At 39.6% G+C, this 21348-nt stretch overlaps 1 protein-coding gene across 7 annotated transcripts in view; it reads left to right on the top strand.

The window, feature by feature from the left end:
- The window catches only part of LOC149290199 (ARF GTPase-activating protein GIT2), a 32750-nt gene that overhangs the window by 2107 nt on the left and 9295 nt on the right, over positions 1 to 21348 (top strand). For 3 of the 7 annotated variants that reach the window (XM_089489515.1, XM_089489514.1, XM_089489513.1), the window contains exons 2-15: positions 1319 to 1452; positions 3349 to 3461; positions 4982 to 5081; positions 5754 to 5840; positions 6718 to 6848; positions 7857 to 7951; positions 8162 to 8207; positions 9834 to 9885; positions 11257 to 11329; positions 11428 to 11525; positions 13628 to 13739; positions 14883 to 15025; positions 15692 to 15841; positions 20317 to 20565. In XM_089489515.1, coding sequence (XP_089345641.1) covers positions 1319 to 1452; positions 3349 to 3461; positions 4982 to 5081; positions 5754 to 5840; positions 6718 to 6848; positions 7857 to 7951; positions 8162 to 8207; positions 9834 to 9885; positions 11257 to 11329; positions 11428 to 11525; positions 13628 to 13739; positions 14883 to 15025; positions 15692 to 15841; positions 20317 to 20565 — 1583 coding nt within the window. Of the gene's footprint in view, positions 1 to 1318; positions 1453 to 3348; positions 3462 to 4981; positions 5082 to 5753; positions 5841 to 6717; positions 6849 to 7856; positions 7952 to 8161; positions 8208 to 9247; positions 9254 to 9833; positions 9886 to 11256; positions 11330 to 11427; positions 11526 to 13627; positions 13740 to 14882; positions 15026 to 15691; positions 15842 to 20316; positions 20566 to 21348 lie in introns of all 7 variants that reach the window. The other 4 variants (XM_089489517.1, XM_089489516.1, XM_089489518.1 and 1 more) reach the window with 4 other exon arrangements.

Below are 21348 nucleotides of genomic sequence, written 5' to 3'. Positions count from 1 at the left end.
CCAGTCGTTTTTTGGCTCGCTTTTGTGTTAAGAGGCCCGGTAGTGCATTTGGTGGCTAATAGTTCAGACCCGTCACGTCTGTGTATTACAGTTTAAACAGAAAACTGGATTTCGGCACAAGGCGGTAGACACGAGTACCCGTGCGATATCTGATCTTTTGTTGGTTAAGACAGGAAGAGGATAGCAGAAGTTTTCTCTCTTTCCTAACAGTATGTGATATGCTTTGATATCGGCTCTTCGCTCTGTATGCCAGCTGATGGCTGTAAAGCTGTGGTTTCTGTTCACACCCTAACTGAACCAACGAGTTTCTGCTACGGTAGATGCTTTTTGGAAGAAACTTGTATCCAGTGATATCCTAACTGAAAACAGATGCACATTTTTGCCATGTCAGCAATTAGCGTGCGAAGCGAAAAGGCAGATTTGAAACCTAAAGTGATTTGCATGCTGTATTAATTAATCGGAACGAGTTCTAGGATTCTGGGGATATGTGCGGTGAATGCAATATACAGCGTTCGTACAGATGTGTATTGCAACCGCTTCTTTCCACGAATAAATTGCGCCAAAATCATTAAATATATGTTTGGTTTAATGCTTTATTAGAATGTATGCAATGAGATGCATGAGATGTCTTCCTTGTTGTATCCTTATGTCTAGTCTGAGTGGCGTGTCATATACTTGTGCTTAAAACAAATGATGTCAGACTTTAAGAATGCCGCAGCTATGTTACTAGAGACCAGACCCGGTCCTGTTAGGTCTATTTTAAGGTTGGTCTGTTGGTTAACACAGCATACGATTCCTAGTCCGGGGTTGGACTCCAAATGTAATAATTATACAAATGACTGTTAAACGTGTAGTCACATCCCTGTAATCTGACTTTGGTTTTTTTGTCCTTAGCCTTTCATTATGCATCTTCTGCTTCCTGTAACTCCATGCCTCAAGCAGCTGGGGATCTTTGGCCACTCGGTCCCCATCACATACTTGAAACACTCATAAAGTAGCCTATTTTGGTTCAGTAATATATATTGCTGCTTAGATGCATATAATCAATATATATATTTCCATTTTTGCATTCACTATTGGCTCTCTGCCCTCTGAGTGTGTATGCGGCGCTGTCTCCCTCTCCCTGGGGTTTAGTAGCAAAGCCATGAGTTGTTGAAGTTGGTTGGATGCAACCAGCTATATGTTATGGGATGAGATCTGTGTCCTAGCTGAGAAACTGGTACAGTGAAAAATAGTTTGATAAGTAAAAGTAACAAAGCCTGTTTAAAATGTTTTTTTTAGACTGATATTTTATATACATTTTGTTAATGTTTTTTAGATCCTCGCTGGGCATCCATTAACAGAGGGGTGCTGATCTGTGATGAATGTTGCAGTGTCCACCGCAGTCTGGGTCGTCATATCTCACAAGTGAGGCACCTTAAACATACACCGTGGCCTCCCACTCTTTTACAGGTAAGATGTCAGAATGTCACAGGCAGGCATTGGGGTGTTTTGTCTGTGGGTTATCAAGCTGTAATTCAGATTTTTTTTCTAATATTATGATGTGTGAGTATTGCAGAAGCCTGTGTAGTTTAGTTTCCCACGGACATGACTTTACATAAGGAGCCCGCGTTCATAGCTTGTAGCTGATGCTAACACCTGCTCCGTATTATGTGTTATCAATCAAAATTTAAAGGGCCGCTCCAGGCATCAAATGCACTGTAAATGCATATGATAGCTGCGTGGTCCCCTTACATTTTTTGGTGATGTTCCTTTTGCAAATGCATGGGGATGATTCTGCAAAATCTCCTATATGCTTTTGCCCCTGCTTTTGCCAGGCACTGATGTTGGACGAGAAGGCCGGGCTTGTAATCTCAAAATAAGTCTCTAAATAATTAAAAGGTGTGTCCCAATACTTTTGTCCATATAGTGTACTTTCTTACAGTCCGCTCTAGAGCAGGCTTGCGAATACGGCAGACCCCTGTGCTCAGTAAATACTTTTACTGGTTTCAGTGGGAGCCTTTCCCTGCCACTGATTGGCTGCTTCAAGCTGGCAATCAGTGGCAAGAATTGGCAGACCACAGAGGAGGAGAGCAGCTACAACAGTAGGGCTGCAGTTTCTAGTTTTGAAGAATGCATGTTAAACTACTCGGAGTACCTTAATATGCATTCTTCTTTAGTGGGGGTGTTAGGAATATTGAACTGTCCCTTTAACGCATGAAGGATTAGTGGTGTACCATGCTGTTGTGTTTAGTTACTAAGGCTTGTTGCCCTGTGCCAGAAGAACATGATTTTTATTTTTTTTTACACCAACAAGGCTTTGCTCTCCTGGTACTAGGCCCAGGGTGGATTAAAATTACTGGCTTTATTTTTTTATATTTTATTATGCTGTATTTATTTTTTATATTGGATTTTATTGATTTAAATCGAATTTATTCTAATGCTTTTGGAGGAAAAATCTACGTAAAGATAAGATACATTATAGTTCAACGGTTATTTAGCATAAAATAGAACTGAGTTATGTACTTTTTTGAAAGATAGTTTCCATTAATAAACATTGACATTTAAGCAAACACAAGAATATGTATAGTATATAATGTTATTGTTTTAGTTAAATAAAACAATGTAAGTAGTTCTCCAAATATGAGGGATTAACCTATTAACTAAAACCAGTCGTGATGTAGGTGGTTTACTGATCTGACAGGCTCTTATTGTAAATATGAAATCTTCATCTGGTTGCAAATATTAAAGATTAAGAATGAGTCTTTACACACATGTACAAACACACGGTAACATTCTCCGTCAGCATGCTGGGGCTGAGGGAGCACAGGACTGCGGTATGAGAGAGGGGGTTGTTGGCGGTACTGGGCAGTAAGCAAAGTACGGTGCTCTCCTTTAAAACCGTGACTCTGCCTCACTTATCTTTGTTAGCTGAGACTAAATCTTACTGGTTCCAAGCTGGAAACATTAAATACAGCGAGTATGATCACTGTGACATGTAAATGCTGAAACAGTAGGAATAAACCCATACAGACCACACAGCAGCAGCCAGCAAAAGTATCATCTTTACCAGATTTGCTCATTTTGCATCTAAAAGACTTAAATTGTTTATGTATGTATGTATGTGTATATAATATATATATGTGTGTGTGTTTTTTTTCTGACAGATATGCTTTTTACATAAAGCCTTCTAGATTGTAAGCTCGTTTAAGCAGGGCCCTCCTTACCTCTTGTTTCTGTCATATTACGCTATGCACTACTTGTACAGCGCTGTGGAATATGATGGTGCCATATAAAACAATGAATAATAATGCATTCATATAAACTGAACAATATTTTGGATTTCTTTACCTTTTTCTTCTGTTTCAGATGGTTCAAACACTGTATAGCAATGGTGCAAATTCCATATGGGAACATTCTTTGCTTGACCCTGCATCCATAATGAGCGGAAAACGTAAAGCCAACCCCCAGGATAAAGTACAGTAAGCAAACCATTCAAAATTGTACAGGTCATATTTAAAACAGTGGATAATAGTCTCCTGTGATATTTACGTTTGGTATTGAATCCAGCCTGTGGACTAGAAATCGTTAGAGCCATCAGCATATTGTGCATTGATTGATGTTGCTATGTTAAGGCTTCCTTCTGCCAGTAATCAGTGTTAACTGTTAAGACAAAATACTTTTTGCTACACAATCTGGAAACTAGTACTAATGTTGTCAGCTTTAGATTGAAGCTACACACCAGAGGATATATTTACTTTTATGATATATCAAACTGAGCCAGGGAACTTTGGTGTGAATTTTATTTCATTGCATAGCTGGATCCCCAGTGTCCAATGCAATTGATCAATAAAGTTATATGTTTACTAATTACTTAGTAATTTTCTTTGTTGGTATGCTGCCACTCTGTCCCGAAGATGTACCCCCCCTGAGATATGCTGCCACTCTATCCCACCGAGATATGCTGCCACTCTACCCCCCCCCCCCGAGATATGCTGCCACTCTGTCCCCAAGATGTCCCCCCTCCACCAGACTTACCGGTGCAGACTCGACGGGGTCTTGCGGGGCCGGCTGGGGACATCTACACATAACACTTCCGGTGCCGGCACTTCCGCCGTGGGAAATACCGGCAAGGAAGATTGTTCGCGCAGACGTTCACCGGCAGCGGTGATGCGAGCAGAAACAACGTCCGCTGCCGGCACGTCTGCACGATGTGCTTTAACAATCTCCCTTGCCGGGACTCCCCCCGTGGGAAGTGCTGGCAGGGGAGGCTGTCTGAGCGCATCAGAGAGTAGGATACAGGTCCCCTGCACCGCTGCGGGGGATCTGCATCCTAACCCCGCTGCGGGTTATCTGCATCCTAATCCCGCTGTGGGGGATCTGCATCCTAACCCCGCTGCCTGCCCGGGCGTCGGGCGCTAGACCCCGAATATAGGCCGCACCCCCACTTTAAAGACTTAAACTGGGGGGAAAAAGTGCGGCCTATATTTGAGCCAATACGGTATGTGTGTGTGTGTGTATGTATGTATATATATATATATATTATATAGACTCTGTATATGGTTTAAGTATGTTTTTATTATATACAGTCGTGTGAAAAAGAAAATTCAACCTTTGAACAACAACAAATAATATATATCACATGGCTTCTCCATGTTGGCTTTATTTTTGTTGAATAAATCTTGACCCCGTGTAATATGTCATGTGTTGTTCATCTGATGTTGTATTTTTAGACCTGCTAAGGAACAGATGATTATGTCCTGATATGTAAAACCGTAGAATTCAAAGAGGCTGTACTTTCTTTTTCACATGACTGTATTACCACCTTCTTGTTTTGGTGTTCTAGAAAAGATAAACAGTATTCATGGTTACTGTACAAACCTAACTGGTTTGGTTGTACAGGCAGTTTTGTGCGCTTTATCGTTTGCAAATAGAACAGATGCCAGTACTGTGTGTGTACATTATGTTTCCTGATTTGTATGTGATTATTTTGTGTTTGCAGTCCTAACAAAGCAGAATTTATAAGAGCCAAGTATCAAATGCTGGCATTTGTGCATCGCTTGCCATGTCGTGATGATGATACAGCCAAAGACCTTAGTAAGGTGAATATGCATCTCCTCGTTAATATACAGTTGTTGCTTCAAAATCACTAACTGATAGCCCTGTGTTATCCTGCTACAGAACACAACAAATGTAAAGGCTTCTAGCTCACTGATCTGTGAAGGGGAAATACATTTAAATACCCAGTAGTATAATGCTTTCTAATTACGTTGCTGTATTGATAGGCGAGAGAATCGCTTGTTGCATTTAAATCGCGTAATGCATTCATTAATTTTCTAGTACTGTGCCTGGACTTGGAATTCCATCCTAGAATATCATGTTTATATACTTTAAGCACATTTAGAGTATGCAAATTATATACAGAAGTCCTTTACAGCACAATAAGACATGTCTATATGCAATGAACTACAGAATGGTATGTAACGTACAAAACTTTCTTTACATTAGATGTCTTTATTTGCATTGTCGTGTATGCTGTAACAAGAACATAGGATATCTATTTCATAATGTAGATTTATTTGAACTTTAATTTTAGGTATATTAAAGCTAAATCCTTTAAACATTATGTCATCTACTCTGTACATTAAATGCAGAAAATAAATCTAAATAAAAGTTTTGCTTAATTCCTTTTTCTTCATATTTTTATTGATAGGCTATGGTCGGTTGCCACACAGTTGTCATATTTTGTTATCCTCAATCTGTTTTAATTCCAGCAACTTCATTCAAGTGTGAGAACCGGGAATTTGGAAACATGTCTCAGGTTGTTATCCTTAGGGGCACAGGCCAATTTCTTTAACCCAGTAAGTACCATTGCTCGTTTTGTGAGAAGTATATATCAGGGACTTTAGCCAGTTCTGCGCTACAGCTATAGTGTCCCCACTTTTGTAACTGCAACTCTCTACATAGTTTAAGGGGAAGTCCCACTGAAGAATATCAGTCAGGGTTTGTCTAATGGGTTGGGCTGAGATAACAGAACTAGGGCACATACAAATGGCTAATATGCAGATGCCTGAAAGCATTGTATTATGCAAAAAGTAGAACTAATTTAAAAATATTTTTGGAAATGTCTGATGAAGTATCAAAGACTCTTTGTATATCCAGTCTATGGTGGGAGAGGCTAGTAGGCTTCCTATCCTCTCTTTAAGCATTGTTGTTTAACTAAAGAAATTGAAATTACTTTTTCATTAGTATTGAACATTTGGGTTATTGCAACTTGCCAAGGTTGTGTAGAGAGTTCTGTGTGCTTTGGTCCTTCCCGTTTTTAGTGAAAACCACACATTCATTTGTTTAGTTTACGTGCCCAGTGGCAAGGTCAGGAGAGAGCTGGGTTCAATCCTGAGCCCAGCCGCTGGAGGGAATGCATTGTGCAGGCACAAATCTGCATGTGCAGGGAGCCAGTGATGTAAACAAGCAAATGTAAGCAGGCAGCTGACCGAGCAGTTGTTTTATTTTTTGTCTTTTTTTTTTTTTTTTTTTTTTTTTTAACTGAAATTGCTTTTCAGAAACCCGGTTTGTGTCACTGATCCCTGGGCAAGAATATGTTATCCCTGCCTTTTTAACTTGCTGTTTCGCTGTAACATGATAAACTGCATGCGCTTAATTTTGCAGTGAAATAATGTGTTGAATATTTATATACACTGTTAACAGTGTTGTTTGTCTTCTTGCTCGTGTTTGTAGGAAAAGGGAAGTACACCTCTCCATGTTGCAGCTAAAGCAGGGCAGATCTTACAGGCTGAACTTCTCACGGTGTATGGGGCAGATCCAGGCACCCCAGATTCTGCTGGAAAAACACCCATTGACTATGCAAGGTGACATTATACCTAATTATTAAAAGCAATGTGGATTTTTATTTATTTTTGCAACTATATCTTATCTCGATACACTAGTTTACTAGTTTAAGCCTGGTTGAGATACTTAATAAATAGTAAGCAGTCTGCTCTGCTTACTATTTCATGCCTGGTCATAGTTCAGAGGCATTCTTCAAATGTTTGGTCCTACTATTATGATTTAACTATGGGAGTTACCCGAGGCAGTCCTGTGGCATAGCGATCTAAGAGGTCTGTACTTAATACAGCATCCCCATTCAAAATTTACATTTTAGTTAATGTTGCTGAAACCCAGAAAGCCTGATTTACATCTAAATACAATGAATGAACATCTATCTGCTAAAGTTACAATGATGAGAAAAATAGGGAATCAAGAAAACTCTAAATCTTTGTTTTCTACTTCTCTCATTTTCAGACCCTTTTCAGTTTTATGGCGGTGCTAGAATCAATCATTGCTTTGCCTCAGCCAATCTGTGGCTCTTTAACCCATACTACAGTTTGCATATAACTTCCATCACTAATTGTTTGTAGAAGTGGTAGTGTCTCCATCCAGTGTGGTGTTAATGCAGCCATGGGTATTTATTGTTCAGTTGAGCTTCTTTAACCTTCCATGAATATATGCATTTCATTTCGATCCCAACATCCCCAAAATGTATTTATATTTATGGCCAGATGGGATGGGATGTTAAATTCTTCTATATACATATACAAATTCAGTGAAGTTGGTTAGTATAGATTTGAGGACTCTTGTATTTTCTCTTTTTGACAGCAAATCAAATTTTAATGGGATACTTGAAAAAAAAGAAGTGATGGGAAGTTGAATAGGATGGTGTTTGGGTGCAACATTATAATAGATGACAAGCTTTCGTCATTGATTTTGTTTACTTACCTTAAAGCTTATTAGGTACTCTTAAAAAGAAAAACTCTTATTACAGTATGCTGCTGTAATAATCTGTGTGTTAAAAAAGGTGTTCTACGCTTCTCTTTTAGGCAAGGAGGCCACCATGAGTTGGCAGATCGACTTGTGGAAATACAGCATGAATTGACAGACAGGCTAGCGTTTTATTTATGTGGCAGGAAACCAGGTGAGTAGACATGTCTTGACTGTGGCAAATCGTCGGATAACTTTTTAGATGTCTGTGGCTTTTTAGAATAGAACAGTGCTCTAGCAGATAAACCTGTTTCCCATTGTACAGCACTATGGCATAAGTTGGCACTATGTAATTCAATACATAAAATTCCTACAGAAACTAGAAGTGCATCTTACAATTTCACTCAACCTTTTTGGTTTTCAGATCACAAAAACGGGCAGCACTTCATCATACCACAAATGGCAGACAGGTATGGTGCATTATCATTTTACATGTAGCAGTCAAACATCCTTTCGGACGCTAAAACAAAAATTAGTGCATTTTTGGTGCGCATTTCAAGTTTATCTGTTTAAAATAAAGCAGACGTTATTGATCCTACAAAAAGGTTACGTATAAGAAGTGATTTCCTGGGCGAAAATCGATAGTCACTATAGCAGCGAATGGAAGGCTTCGCCAGGCTGGGTTACGATGGTGATAACTCTTTTGAAATTGTGCACCGGTATCCATTTTCATGTTTAACCCCAAATATGTGCATTTTTGCATTTTACCAACCAAATACATTGGACATTATCAAAGAATAAAATAACAGCCTGTAAACATTGTTTATACCCCTATAAATATGACTTCAAATCCCGCCAGTGGTTCTTAACGCCGAGGCTGTAACTTAACACAGCGGCCAGATGGTTTCATGTTAAATGGTCAACATTTGGCACAATGATAATTATGAGAATTCAACAGCTGGAGAATCTGTGTGTGAATGCCATTAAATTACCGGAAAAACTATATAGTCTGGTTTTACATGTGGCTAGTTATGCTTATCAAGAAATGTATCTGAATAATGTTTCCTGCTCGCTCTATTGTCATTTCCACTTTTACAACCTATACATTTTGGTTTTGTTATTGTACAGCTAGCGTAGGCAGTGTATTAACCTGATTTATATCAGCTGAAACAAGAATACTTCCGCAAGGGCCTGTGTCAAAGTGGACAGTCTGGCTACGCTGGATGAAAGCGAGGGCCAAATGATGCCATGGCTTGTAAATAGCATGCATGGTTACGAATTAGCATTTCTTCTCAAAGGCTTGCAGTCTGTAATAACTACAGCTGTCGTTATGTTATTGGATGTGATCTGAGATACTGACAGCTGTACGCCAGCTGCTGAAGGACCTTGTAAATCAAATCTTTGTCATTAGCTCTGTTTTTATGTTGAAGTATTTTGAGCTGAAATCTGAAATTGCATGTCCTTAATACCAATTTTTCCTTCACTCTGCGGCAATGCATTTGGAAATAAGACGGCTGTAAGTAAACTGTTCCTGACCAGGATTGTGCATTTTCTACCCAAGATACAAACTAAGAATAATTAAGCAATGGCTTCAATAAACTGTTCCTGTTCAGAGATCCTTGGAAAATAAGTAGATTTCCAAGGAGTAGAAATTTGCAGTAGAGCCATCTACAAGAACAAAACAGTATCTGCTTATGGTTATTTATTATTATTATTATTCCCAGCTCCTTAAGGGAATACTCGCTGATGGTACCATGTAACTCTATAATTCAGCACCTACTGAAAAATGCATGGATCTGCTTTGACCCTTTTCGTAGAATGCTACAAAATAACGAGGTTGTAAATAGTGGCTTTAGAAATAGCAGCTGTGGTATCAATTCTCATCAATATGCTTAAGCAGACAAAGTAAATATACTGTTACTGAGAAACAATTTCCCAACAAAACATTGTGCAAGGCATACGTTAAGTGAACTCGGCTTTTCTCTTCTTAAACTTCATACAGTAACACCAGTTAAGTGCTCTTAGGTTCTATTTCTTGTGTAAAGGTTGTGTTGCGAATACGATATATGGCATAATGTCCTCTTTTTGCTTTGTAGTAGTCTAGACTTATCAGAACTGGCCAAAGCAGCAAAGAAGAAACTTCAGTCTGTAAGTATTATTTTTATCCCATGCATATCATGTCACTTATGTCTTTGATTCTTTTGAGCTCTCGGAGTACAAAAAAAGAAGTATAATAAATATTAAGATGGGGGAACTATTTAGGTAGCTAATACTTGGCCTACTTACATGAGTAAATTATATTAATTGAATCTGACATTGTTTTACATAGGGGGCAAAATTATTCAGTGGCCTTAGAAAACAAACTCTCTTTATTAATGTTGTTTCTATGGGGTAAATAAAAGAAACACCCTGTGCTTCCCCCACTTGTATACTGAATTACCGTATTGGCTCGGATATGGGCCGCCCCCGTATATAGCCCGCACCCTAAAAGTTTGGTGCTTTTTTAAAGAGTTTTTTTCTTTAAAAAACCACCAAAAAAACCATGCTGCCACTCTCTCTCCCCCCCCCCCGAGATATGCTTCCACTCTCCCCCCCGAGATATGCTGCCACTGTCCTTCCCCCCCCCTGAGATATGCTGCCACTGTCCCCCCCCACCCCGAGATATGCTGCCACTCTGCCCCCCACCCCACCCCGAGATATGCTGCCACTCTGCCCCCCCCCCCCGACTTACCAGAGCAGACTCCCGGGTGTCTTGCGGGGCCGGCGGGGGACATCTACGCAATACGTGTATACAACTTCCGGTGCCGGCACTCAGCGGATGTGCCGGCACCGGAAGTTGTATACACGTATTGCGCAGATGTCCCCCGCTGGCCCCGCAAGACACCGGGGAGTCTGCTCTGGTAAGTCTTTGGGGCAGAGGTAAAACGCATCGTGCGGATGGTCACCGGCCTTGCTTTAACAATCTCCCTTGCCGGGACCCCCCCCCCCCGGGAATTCCGCACGATGCGCTTAGACAACCTCCCGTGCCGGCACCCCCCCCGTGGAAAGTGCTGGCAGGGGAGGCTGTCTGAGCGTATCGGGGAGTAGGATGCAGGTCCCCTGCACCGCTGCGGGGGATCTGTATCCTAACCCCGCTGCCTGCCCGGCGCCCGGGACTGCATGTCCCGGGCGTCGGGTGCTGGACCCCGAATATAGGCCGCACCCCCACTTTAAAGACTTAAAGTGGGAAAAAAGTGCGGCCTATATTCGAGCCAATATGGTATATTATTGTCTAAAGCGTATGGTTTTAAGATGAGGTCAATGGGTTTTTTTTATTTTTATGGAACCTTTTTAATTTTCTATTTATCATGTGTGCGTATATGTATGTTATATATATAAATTAGTGTAGTCTAGATAATCACATAACTGATACTACAATGAATCAATCTATGTTCATTAACCCAGAAATCCACTTTAATAAACAGTTATTTCCACATTCACTGTCCTTTTTGTTTCTCCGTGTATTTCTTTTACTTCCAGCTCAGTAATCACTTATTTGAAGAATTGGCTATGGATGTTTATGATGAGGTTGACAGACGGGAAACGGATGCTGGTAATTTTATTCATATTGCGTGGCAAGGCTGCAGAGAGCTGTTTGAATATGTTGAATTTACTACTTGATGTTATGAGGTATATTCTCTGTGTTTGCAGTCTGGTTGGCCACTCAGAACCACAGCACTCTTGTGACAGAGACCACAGTTGTTCCTTTCCTTCCTGTAAATCCAGAATATTCGTCTACACGTAACCAGGCAGGTGTTTTTCTTTTATATCCTCCTTTTATCCAATAAAATAAACTAGCTTTAAGAAATGTCTACTTTTCTGTTGAGTTCCTTTTTGATGTATTGTGAGTGCCAAGAACAGGAGGCTAAAACCTGGAACCTTCCTCATGGAAGCCATCTGAGGACCAGAATAGGCAGTCCAAGCAGTTTCACGTAGGAGTCAGTGTACGCGCGCACAAGCATGACTAGGCCTGGACACGTACAGTGTCAGGGAAGGCAGTAACTTGTAAACATACTAAAATATAAAATTATTTAGTTCTTGTGTTAAAAAAAAACAAAACCAAAAAAACCCACAGATACTTGGCACTGGAATTAGGATTTAATGTTTTTAAATTGTGAAAAAGGCCACTTGATTACTTAGTACATTACCAGATGCCCATGTGTTGTGTTGTCTGCCAGGAAAGCCATAGCCTAACAATTCTTCTCAGAAAGTGTTCCTGAGATTTGGTTGCTCCTACGCTTGCTAAGATCAGTGTTATTATTATTATTATTATTATCTTTTATTTATATAGCGCCAACAGTTTACGCAGCGCTTAATACAATACATAAGTTCAAAGGGTATGACAAGACGAGAATTGACAGACTAAGACAAACCGATACATTAGGTGAAGAGAGCCCTGCTCGCAAGCTTACAATCTAGAGGGAATGGGGTGACAAACATAAGGCACAGAGAAAGGGTGAGAGGTAGTGCGGGGGGGTATCAGTGACGGGTGAGAGGTAGTGCGGGGGGGTATCAGTGACGGGTGAGAGGTAGTGTGGGGGGTATCAGTGACGGGTGAGAGGTAGTGTGGGGGGTATAAGGCACAGAGAAAGGGTGAGAGGTAGTGTGGTGGTTGTCTCAATGACAAGGAAGTTCTAGCAGCTAAGGTGGAATGCTGAAGAAGTGGGTTTTAGATTCCAAAGATATGGGGCAGCTCGAGTGAAATCTTGTAGACGGGAAAAGGAAGAGGTGATAAGTGAGGAGGAGAGCCTTTGTTAGGGAACAGTTAAGGATTGGAGGGAGTTTATGGTTGGAGATGATAGGAATAAAATTGGTTAGGTTGACCATGTTGGTTAAGTTTGGTGGTTGCGAGTGATAGGAATAGGGAGGAATATGTGGGGGACAGAAGTAGCAGAGCAAACACAGGCAGGTTTCACATATAAAGGTTAGTGTAGAGGTACTGGGATAGCTGTGATGGAGAGGGATGGTATTTGGAATGGTTTAATGGGGAGAAGTGGGTACTAAAGGGATCCAAAGTGTTGGTGCCCTCTACTGGCATGTTTAAATAGATCTGGTAATTTACTGTCTATATATTAGGACAACACTGGGGTAGGTGGGAGAGGGGCAGGGAGGGCGGGCAAAAAGTCAGTTGTTGTGGGGAAGATGGAGGAGTGTATTGCAGGCTTTGAGGGCTGTAATAGAGAGTGTTAAATAGTGTTAAAGTGGACGGGGGCAGTAAGAGGGCAGATATAGGAGATAAGGGGTTAGTGGAGCAGAAAGATAGAAAGTAAAATATAACACACTTAAAATCACATAAATTTAACCAACTAAAAACAATCGGTGAAAAAATGCTGCAATTCCCAGTTTGGGCATTCCTAGGCTATCAAGCACAGATAGACAGAAAAGGGTATAGAAACAGGAAAATTATAATAACAATACAGAAAACAAATAACAGATAATTATGGCGATCTCTTGGTCCAGTCTGTATACCTTTTAGCAAAGTATGGAGGTTTGCTTAGGCTTCAGTTGTTGTGGGGAAGATGGAGTGTTGGCATTTAAGCATATTATTGTCCTTCCCTATCCAGACAATTTATTTAGAGAGCCAGAGCAGGACAAGACTGACACAGACATCCCCAAATATCCTTACGGACCTCTGGAGCCCGGTGGCAGATACTATGCCTGCTTCCTCAAACTTCTATGTTCAACTAATGGAAAGTCTGCTAATATTTCTCTTCCTGACAGAGTTGACCTCAAAAGAGTTTGTGGAAGTAACGTTTTCCTGCAGATACCTAAATGTTTTAACTGATGACCTTATTCAGTTTCCTACAGAATCATTCAATTTATTAGAAGTATTTCTGTTTGTTTTGTTTAGGGAAGACAAAAATTAGCGCGTTTCAATGCACATGAATTTGCCACCTTGGTAATAGACATTTTAAGCGATGCCAAAAGAAGACAGCAGGGAAATGCCATTCCCACACCCAAAGGTAATTCAAATTTTGACCAAACGTGCACAACGTACATCCAGTAGTAGCCATTTCTTTAGTTCCTAGTGCTGTCCCAGAGCTTGTATTGTCGAATCATTCACTAGCTGCTGATATCCGATGTCAGTAAAACTGATGAAAATTGCAACAAATGAGAACCAATGTTAATCTTTGTGGCTAGCCTCTTGGACCAGTTCCAGCATTATTTATTTGAGATTTTTAATGTGCTTTATCAAAATAACTGCAACCACAGCGTTACGAAGGTCTAGAAATTAATAATGGAGTAATGACAGGCTTAGAGGAAATGGGAGTAGTTTGTGTGCATCCATAATATAAATCAATTTTGAGGTCAAAGTAGGGCAATTTTCACCTAAACATCCTCAAAATTTGTTCTAGAAGGAAGCAAAAAAGTGCTTATTTATACACCTACCCATGCTGTAGGCATAGAAATGTTTGATACTGGGAATAATCTAGTAAGTAAATATGTAGGGATGTAGTGAGGAGTTGAGGTTGCACTGGCTTTGGATGTAAAATGATGTCTGCTCAATATGGGTATTCCTATTTGAGTTTATGTATTTTGTTTTACTGTTTGAGATAATGTTTACATTCTCATTGATTCTCAAAAGGGCTTTTGCTATTTTTTGTTCAAATACTTCAGCTAAATAGTTGGAGAATTAGGAATTCATGTACTTGAATTCCATCAAGATTTGTTTAAATGTCTGATGATGACATTATGGGCTGCCCTTTTTGCTGAAGCTTCCTGATACAATTTTTTTCTTAATATTATTTGGAAAGGTATTCTGGTTTTATAAATGAATAATAGAAAATACAGCAGTATTTGATTGCGTCACACTTTATGCCTAACTGAAGTAGAAGACTTGATGCTTTATTAGGGCAAAGAGTTGGATTTATGATATGTACCATAAATCCATTCTAAACTTAATGTAAATTATTTTAATCAAAACCTGTTGAATTGAAATAATTACTACATACAAAAAGTGTATGTTGTACCTCCTATTTTTTAAGTAATGCATAGCAGTTCCACCTTTTTTATATGTATGGCTCTATAAAGCTAAAATACCTGCTGTATCTCTTGATCACAGAAAAGTAAATGAATTGTCAATTAACATTCTGATTTTTCTGCAGAAAATGTGGAGTTAGTATTGAAAAGTATTAGCAATCAAAATAGTGGTGAGAGCCAAGATAATGATCAACCAGATTATGACAGTGTCGCTTCAGATGAAGAAGCTGATTTGGAACCAACGCTAAATAAAACCGGTAGAGAAAAGGTAAACATATGTATTTTGTTCATTTGCTCCAATTGTGTGTGTGTGTGTGTGTGTGTTGGAATAACTATCAATAATCGCTAGATCTCAGGTTTGGGGGGCTGTTACTACTATTCATTCAAAATGTGCCCAGACACTAAGGATAAAAATAGAAAAGGAGCAGAAGGAAATATCAGAAAATAGGTTGAGCAAAGAAATGGCAACCAAGAGTAGGAAGACAAGAGGATAACTAGCAAGAGAGAATGCAGAGGATGGTGGTGCTGGTGTACAAGAGGAATGAATAATTTGTAGGAATCTTCACTATTTTATGCATGTGTTCAACTAAAGTTAACAGAAAATGCCGTAAGTTATGTTCTGCTTGACGTTGTCTGTGTGCTCCTTCGGCTGATCAGTTGTTAAAGGAACATTGTGAGAAAATTTGTTTTACTTTAAAGATCCCAAATTCTTTTTTAACAAAAGCACGCTTTTCCTTAATAAATTAAATAAAAATAATAATAATTCGAAGTATTTTATTATACAACTGTCCTTGTACCTCTATATGTAAACTCTGAAATACTAATAAAGGGATACATAGGTATTAGTATAGTATTGTACTGTTGGTGTAGTTTTGTTTAGCATTTTTATGAATGTACATTGTTATGGCTGTGTATTGTGTTTGTTTCGCGCTAGAGTTTGGAAGCAGACTTGTCAGATGGCGGAGTCACGGTACAAGAGTTTCTTGACGTAAAAAATGCTCTGGTTGCCTCAGAAGCAAAAATACAACAACTAATGAAAGTTAACAACAACTTGAGTGATGAGCTTCGAGTAATGCAGAAAAAGGTTGGTATGCTGTTTCATGATTTTTGTGATAGTGGCAGATTGAGGCTAGGTTTCCACTTGGGTTTTTGTCCTGCGTTTTTTTTTCTTGATGAAAAACGCCAAGAAAACTGCCACTGCATTTTCCTGCGTTTTGGCGTTTTTTTCTGGAGTTTTTTCTGGCGTTTTAGCCTTTCTGTGGAAATTGCTTTTTTTGACCTTAGGCAGTTCTTCCAGCCTTTACAAGTTAGAAGTTTCACCCAGCTAAAAGGGATTAGGATAAATGGCAAGTATCTGCCCCCTGATGTCATTTACTTGGTAGAGTTCTACTTAAACGCCCCGGCGGACCCTTCTGTCTCTTTTCTGTGGTTTGTAAGGCCTGCTTTATTCCGAATGTCTGCTCCTCTAGGAAGATTGGCCCCAAATGATGATGCAAATTGTTTGCTGTTGCTTTTGGCACGCAGGATCCCGTTGGCATGTTTGTTCCAAATGGTGTAGAATTCAATATGAACTTTGTTTTGTGTCAAACTGTTTGTTTCCAGCCTATTTCTCGTAGGACACACAGATACTGGGTCCATCCTCTGCATTGTAACTGTGGAAAAAACGCCATAAAAAAACGCCAAGGCAATAAACCCACATGGCTTTTTCATGGCTTTTTTTCTCTTCTATTGGAGAAAAACGCCAAGATTTCCTTGCAAAAAACGCCAGAGTGTGAACATGCTGCGATTCTGAAAAACTGCCACAGAGCCCAAAAAAGCAGAAAAACGCCAAAGAGGACTGAAAAAACGCCAAGTGGATATGGCATTCTGCGATTTCCTATTGAAGAACAGCTAACATCTGGCTGCTGCGTTTTTTCACAAAAAAAACGCCAGGTGGCGCTATTGGCGTTTTTATGGGCGTTTTTAGCTAAAAAAAACCAAGTGGAAACCTAGCCTGAATCTAGATTCACATCTCTCACCTTCTCCATGCACTAACTGGTGATTTAACCCCTTAAGGACAATGGGCGGTCCCTAAACCCATTAATAACAATGCATTTTGAGCCCGTACATGTACGCGCTTTGTCATTAAGGGGTTTAAAAATGTATATCCAGTGGTCTGTGTGAGAGAACAGAGAGGTAAACATTTGCTAGTGAGGTCAATAGATGAATTTTGTTTTTGGATAGTATCACAGACTTTGAATACACAATTATTTTTATTGCCTTCACTTAAGTATTTCTATTGTTTTTATTACATGTACAGTTATTTAAGATGACTGTGCCTAATGTTGTAATAATAAACACCCCCACCACATCCCTATGCCTGTAGAGCTGCACGGCCGTCTCTTTTTGTATTTTGATGGTACAATACCCGGTTCAGAATGCTACAGTACACTTGGCAAGGATGAGTACAAATGCTAGTATGTTCTCACGTGCGGAACAACCATTCATTCTGCTAGAAGACTGGCATTAATGAGGCAAAAAGAGATGCCTGATGAAAAAAAATCACTCTTAGTACTAACCTATGGGAATAGGATGGATAACCATATGTGAAGAAATAAGCAAGCTGCCAGCACTAGACCCCCAATGTGATTATATTATAAAGACAGACTAGAGAAACGCTTATAGCTGTACAGAGCACCACAAAGGGATTGTGTTCAAATGTCTGTCAGAATCCTGCATTTCAGCATCAAGCATGGTGTGTATGGATGCAGCAGATGGAAGGAAAGCTCTGTATCTCACATTCAGAATTTTGAGTGAACACAAGCCACCTACGCTAACAATGGTCTTTCTAGTAGACCCTATAGGAGACAAGGAATTGCATGCAGAGAAATTCCAGTCCTGCTGTTATATGCATTGCCTGCCCCCCTCCATATATTATAACATGTATTTTGTACACTGCAGCTTTAAAATACAATGCTACAAAGGAGGAACCCAAACTTGTCTCTCTCCTATCATTGTTTTTACCAACCATATGTTCACATTGATATATGAATAACATATCTTAAGATGTTTGCAATTTTAATAACACTTGCAGTGTTAATGCAGAAGAACATATTTAGATGCGTGTGTGTATGTGTGGTGCCATGTCTTAATTACATCTCCTACAGTAGCAAAGAAGGTGATTTGAAAAGTGGCTAAATGGTGCATGAGTTTGTAATTATGTCTAATGTGGCATATGAGAGTACGACTGGTCATCTTTTACGTTTGTGTTGGTTATTTATCCTATAAGGCGAATACGGTAAATGGAATCTGCCGTCAGAGTTTTCACCATCATATTCTGCCCCTGAGTTGTGCTCCAGTGTAGGGGCTGGATTTAAGCGATGGTGATAGTCTACTCTGATATTAAGGCATTTTCAGAGTTGGCAAGGAGAGGGTTTGTGTCAACCATGCTTTACCATTTTCCCTGATAACAAGCAGAAGTAAGGGGTGAGATTTGTAGACAAAGAGTAGCGTCACAAGAAGAGTTCATCCACAAAGGTATAATGTCACTGCGTAAAATAAGCCACTGTTGGGAAGGTGTCTGTTAATTCTAGTCTATATATCTACATATTGTGCTCTTGGTTGGCAAATCTTTTCTTTATCTTTAGTTATTTTTTGTCTGGTTCTAGTGCTTCAGAAGCCGCAAGGTTTTATATAGACCCACGTAAACTTTGCATTAATGCATCCCATAAAAGTGAACTTTTCTGTTGCCCATCGTGCTGGTCTTTTTTTCTTCCCCCTTTAAAAGTATACATAATGAGCGTACCTGGGAGCTTCGCAGGGGAGGTGAGATGTGGCTCCCCCTCTTATGGCTTTGTGAAGGGGGAGGGGCTAGCCCCAGACCATCTTCAGGGAGTGGGCGTGGCCAAATTCCACCCTCCTGTCCAGGGAATGACGAAACTGGCAACCAACCCAGTGACTCTGGCTCGCACCCCAAAATGATGTAACTGTAAACTCATCACACCGCTAGGTATGAGGAGTTTACAGAACATTCTGTATCTAGGTTGCAAAACATTTCAAGGCTTCATGTAAGCATGTTATTGATACATTAATTCATCGAAGCACAATGGATAATTGTGTGATTGGGAAAAAAAGTACCTGAAATTCCTCTTCGAAAGGGTAATTCTGGCAGTTTGTATTTCATACATAAAGTTATTCTGGTATATTAGAGTACATTCATCACACCATGATACTAGTACTGGTAGCATCATCTGTATCTGATCTTCCACAGTTCCTGGAAAAAGAGGATATTTAAAGAAGAGGAGAAGCTACTCCTGCTGTCAAAATGTTCACCTCAGGATGGTCCAACCTAATTAATTATACAAATAGAGCTCCAATTAAAAGACCTACAGTTCGCACCTGTAACCCTGGGATTGGGGGAGATGAGGTCACGCATTCCTTAGCTGGGTATTAGGTCATAGGTTATTAAACAAAAGCTTAAGCAATAGGATATATAATATATCTCACTTGCTTTTCTTTTGTTCCAACACTCACTTTGTACATTATACTTCTGTAATTAGAGAAAAAGCAACACTCTGATCCCAAATGCTACCATGCTAGTGCATTAGAGGCATTTTATTTTTTTGAATGCTAGCTCTTAAATCACACAGGTACAGGGGGTTATGTTTTATGAAGTAGACCACTCAATTAGCAGAACTGTATAACTTAGTGCATTGTGACTTCTTGTGAGTGTTGCTGTCCTACAGTCAACAATTCCACCCTGAGTATTAAAAAACGTAACTTGATTAAGAATTGTTCTATTGCTAGCTGCTGCTTAAGGTTTCTGAAAGAGGTGCAAGTAATTAAGGAATCACCCTGGGAACTTGTGAAGCGCCATATTTACCGACAAACCTTAGTAGATGTGTAGAACTATCCACCTCTTCTATGGCCACCTTCTAAACAATCCCATTTAAGGCTTAGTATAGGTTTCCCCTTTTATGTACATATATATATTTTTTAACAAGCAATTTACTACCCTTTTTTTTTTTAAGAAAATAAAACCATTTGAAATCATACTTGTTGCCTCATTATTATCTTTGTTTTTTTCAAACTGATTTTAAGTTTCCCTGTTGCTTTGCAAATTGGCTTTTTCATTTACTTTGCATTCTTTGCTTTGCTGCTAATATCAAGCAATAGTATTTGTAAAATCTTCCCAACTGGCAGCCTCACCAGCATTACTGATGACAAATGTGGGACCATTATCTAATCACACGCTTGATTTGATTGTTAGACCTTCTATAAAGGAACCACAATGTTACTGTCACTAGGTGACTTAGAACCTCAGCAGTTTCTATGACATCTTAATTCATCTTGTAGTCCACTTAGATTTTTAGTATTGCTTTAGGACCAATTACTTGTTCGGTGTACTAGATGTGACGTGGTTTACTTTTTCTGATAACGAATTCCATAAGACCCAGATAGGTATATGCATAACACATTTGTGCATTCGTGTATTGTATAGAATGATCAATGGTGTGCCACTGCCCAAGCACCTACTTTTTGCAAAACCAAATGGCAAAGTCCAACTACAATGTCTTTCAGCTTCAAACGCTGCAGTATGAGAACACGAACCTCAGGAGGCAGGCCACAACTAATCTCTATCAGGCGCCGGCTGGGTCCGAATACACAGACCTCTCCAACCCAGCTGCCTTGAAGAGGCGTCCTTCTGCAAGAGGCAGCAGGCCCATGTCTATGTATGAGACTGGATCGGTTCAGAAACCCTACCTCCCAATAGGAGAAGTTTCTTATCCAGAGGAGAATATTAGCAGACTGCAGCCTTTCCCACAACACGTAAGTACATACGCTATTCTCTTGCTCTGCATGCTTTGCTAGCATACTCCAGCCTGCTAACACAAATGTCCTGCCTTTCTTATAACACAAATGATACCATTGTTGTTTCGCTGTTTATTATGTGAAATAAAGCAGCAGGCGTATGTTTTAATTCTATGTATTGTGAGACAGCATTTCAAAGCCTGTCTAGAGCTGTGTGTGGGTTTATTGGAATTTGGGATATATATATACGGTATATAATATATACACACACAAAATATGTGGTGGGTCACTAAAACCTCTCAGATTGTGCAACTGTGTTCTTATACTAATGGTGTATGAAACGTTATCGCAGTGAGATAAAGTGATGGAAATAACTAATGGGCCAGGAGCTTTTAGATGGGGATCCAAAGAAGCAGAAAATATCCCAGATCAAATTGGTGTACTGAAGGCATAGTGTTACATCACTTTGTCCTGGCTGGCCATTAATATAAGAGGATGGCAAAACTCTCAGGGCCCTAGGAGGGGACAGGGGCAAATCTAACTGATTTAGGAAGGAATCTAAAAAGTTCAAAAAGGTGTATATTTCTATTGTGATACCAACTCTTGATCATGTATAAAGTCAAGTGATGATAAAATACTCTATTCTGAGCACATTTACAATATTCATTCTCCTTTTTATGTAGACTATACACACACAAATTCAATAAGCTAATGTTTAAAGGAGCATCTATTAAAGTATTGTAACCTTGGTTTTTGTTTTCTAACCCCCCCCCAAAAAAAACAACACAGTTTTAGTTTTGT

This window comes from Sceloporus occidentalis, unplaced genomic scaffold (genome assembly GCF_023333645.1).
Source record: "Sceloporus occidentalis isolate IW3139 unplaced genomic scaffold, rSceOcc1.0.p SCAF_40, whole genome shotgun sequence".
Taxonomy (NCBI): Eukaryota; Metazoa; Chordata; class Lepidosauria; order Squamata; family Phrynosomatidae; genus Sceloporus; species Sceloporus occidentalis.
The sequence above is the reverse complement of the archived record's forward strand: the minus strand, read 5'-3'. Positions and strand labels throughout refer to the sequence as shown.